This window comes from Sinocyclocheilus anshuiensis, unplaced genomic scaffold, assembly GCF_001515605.1.
Source record: "Sinocyclocheilus anshuiensis isolate Anshui unplaced genomic scaffold, SAMN03320099.WGS_v1.1 scaffold218, whole genome shotgun sequence".
Lineage (NCBI taxonomy): Eukaryota > Metazoa > Chordata > Actinopteri > Cypriniformes > Cyprinidae > Sinocyclocheilus > Sinocyclocheilus anshuiensis.
In genome coordinates, this window is record NW_015547665.1 from 1355229 (window position 1) to 1356759 (window position 1531).

The 1531-nt window shown below is 37.0% G+C and overlaps 1 protein-coding gene across 4 annotated transcripts in view; it reads right to left on the reverse strand.

The window, feature by feature from the left end:
• The window catches only part of LOC107702552 (PEST proteolytic signal-containing nuclear protein-like), a 2834-nt gene extending 1338 nt beyond the window's left edge, over window positions 1–1496 (reverse strand). Inside the window, exons 1-4 of one of the 4 annotated variants that reach the window (XM_016504905.1) lie at window positions 1387–1496; window positions 562–588; window positions 285–490; window positions 61–135 (exon numbers count right to left, since the gene is read on the reverse strand). In XM_016504905.1, coding sequence (XP_016360391.1) covers window positions 61–135; window positions 285–490; window positions 562–588; window positions 1387–1432 — 354 coding nt within the window. In that variant the 5' untranslated portion in view covers window positions 1433–1496. Of the gene's footprint in view, window positions 1–60; window positions 136–284; window positions 494–561; window positions 589–1386 lie in introns of all 4 variants that reach the window. The other 3 variants (XM_016504903.1, XM_016504906.1, XM_016504907.1) reach the window with 3 other exon arrangements.
• Between the last annotated feature and the right edge of the window lie 35 nt (window positions 1497–1531).

The following is a 1531-nucleotide window of genomic DNA, read 5'->3' on the forward strand; positions in this document are numbered from 1 at the left end:
AAAACTTGAAATCGCATCATATGACCCCTTTAAATAAATAAATTCTAGAATCATACTTACATCATCATTCTCATTAAAAACAGATGCCAGTCCAGCTTTCTTGGCAGGTAAGGCAGGTGTGGGTTCTTTAGGTTTCTAACAGAGAAGGAATAAAATATAATTTTTAAATGTTAAAAATTTTGAAACTCTTAAAGTATACAAAATAACGCAAACACACATATATAAACACTACTACTTATATATAAATGCATATACACAAAAAAAAAAAAAAAAAATATACATACGCTTGCTCCCAGCTTGATAGAGATTGGCGCAGACTTCTTCGCAGTCATGCTAAACCCCGCTTTAGACATTTTAGGGGGTGCTGGCTTACTTTTAGACTCATCTTCGAGGCCAATCTCATCAGCAGACCGCTTTCGCAGACTGTCCCGTGATGCCGTGCTGGAAGAGACAGTCTTAGTTTTCACACTGCTTCCCTTCTCTTCCGGTCCTGCTGGAGGCGAAACAACTTACCAAGGTGAGCGACTGTTGGCTTGGAGACCAAAGGTGAGCTACAGTTACCTGAAAGATGAGGGATGCCAGGAGGACCTGCTCAGAGAGACGCTGTTGAGCTTAAAATCTAATTGATTAGTTTGATTCATTTGATTAGCACTTGTTGTCTTTAAACAGTCTCAAATGATGCAACATAAAATGCATCTGGCTGCTTTCAGCAACATGTTGAAGCTGAGCAGTGCCATTTTCTACCATTACAAACATTAATATGGCAGTACCACGGTATCAGATGGTAATACCATGATACCATGATACTGAATTATCACCATGACACCTATGTAATTTGCATGGTACTCCAAGGTAGATTCACTACACCATAGTACTTTAGCAGTACTATTGTATAGTGTATAAGCATTACCAAGAATACCACAATGGAAGTATAAAATGGTAATTTGATATACACCATGGTACTGAATTATGTACCACATTATTTACATGATACTTGAATGTACTTCCAAAAATGACCTCCGGTTCTTCTACGGTAGAACCAAGTCCAAAACCCCAAGATACTTTTTCGAGCTTGTGTTAGATTATGGATCAAACCTTTACTAAACAAAACTCCGCTGAACTTAAAATATGCAACAATGCTATGCATTTAGTCATGTTGATTTAAATCCAACATTAGTGTTAAATATTACGCATCTCCATAGAAAACGCAGCATTGAAAAAGCAGCTGGTTAACAGCTAACGAAGCTAACGTTAGCTTGCTAAACTTAGAAAGTCTAAATCTATGTCTATATAGCTTAATACCTACATTCACAAATACAAGCATTATTCTCGAAGGCTTTCAATTGTAAGTTAATTGCAAATTAAATACAGTTTTGACAGTTTCACCTCCTTCTTTAGAGGGGCCTTCGCTGCAGCACTTCACATTCGCCATCCTATGAATCTGCTTCAAGCACGTACGGCTATCGGAGAGGACAAAATATCTCTGCAGTCGCAATAAAAAAAAAAAAAAAAAAAAAAGTCTTTTTTTTTT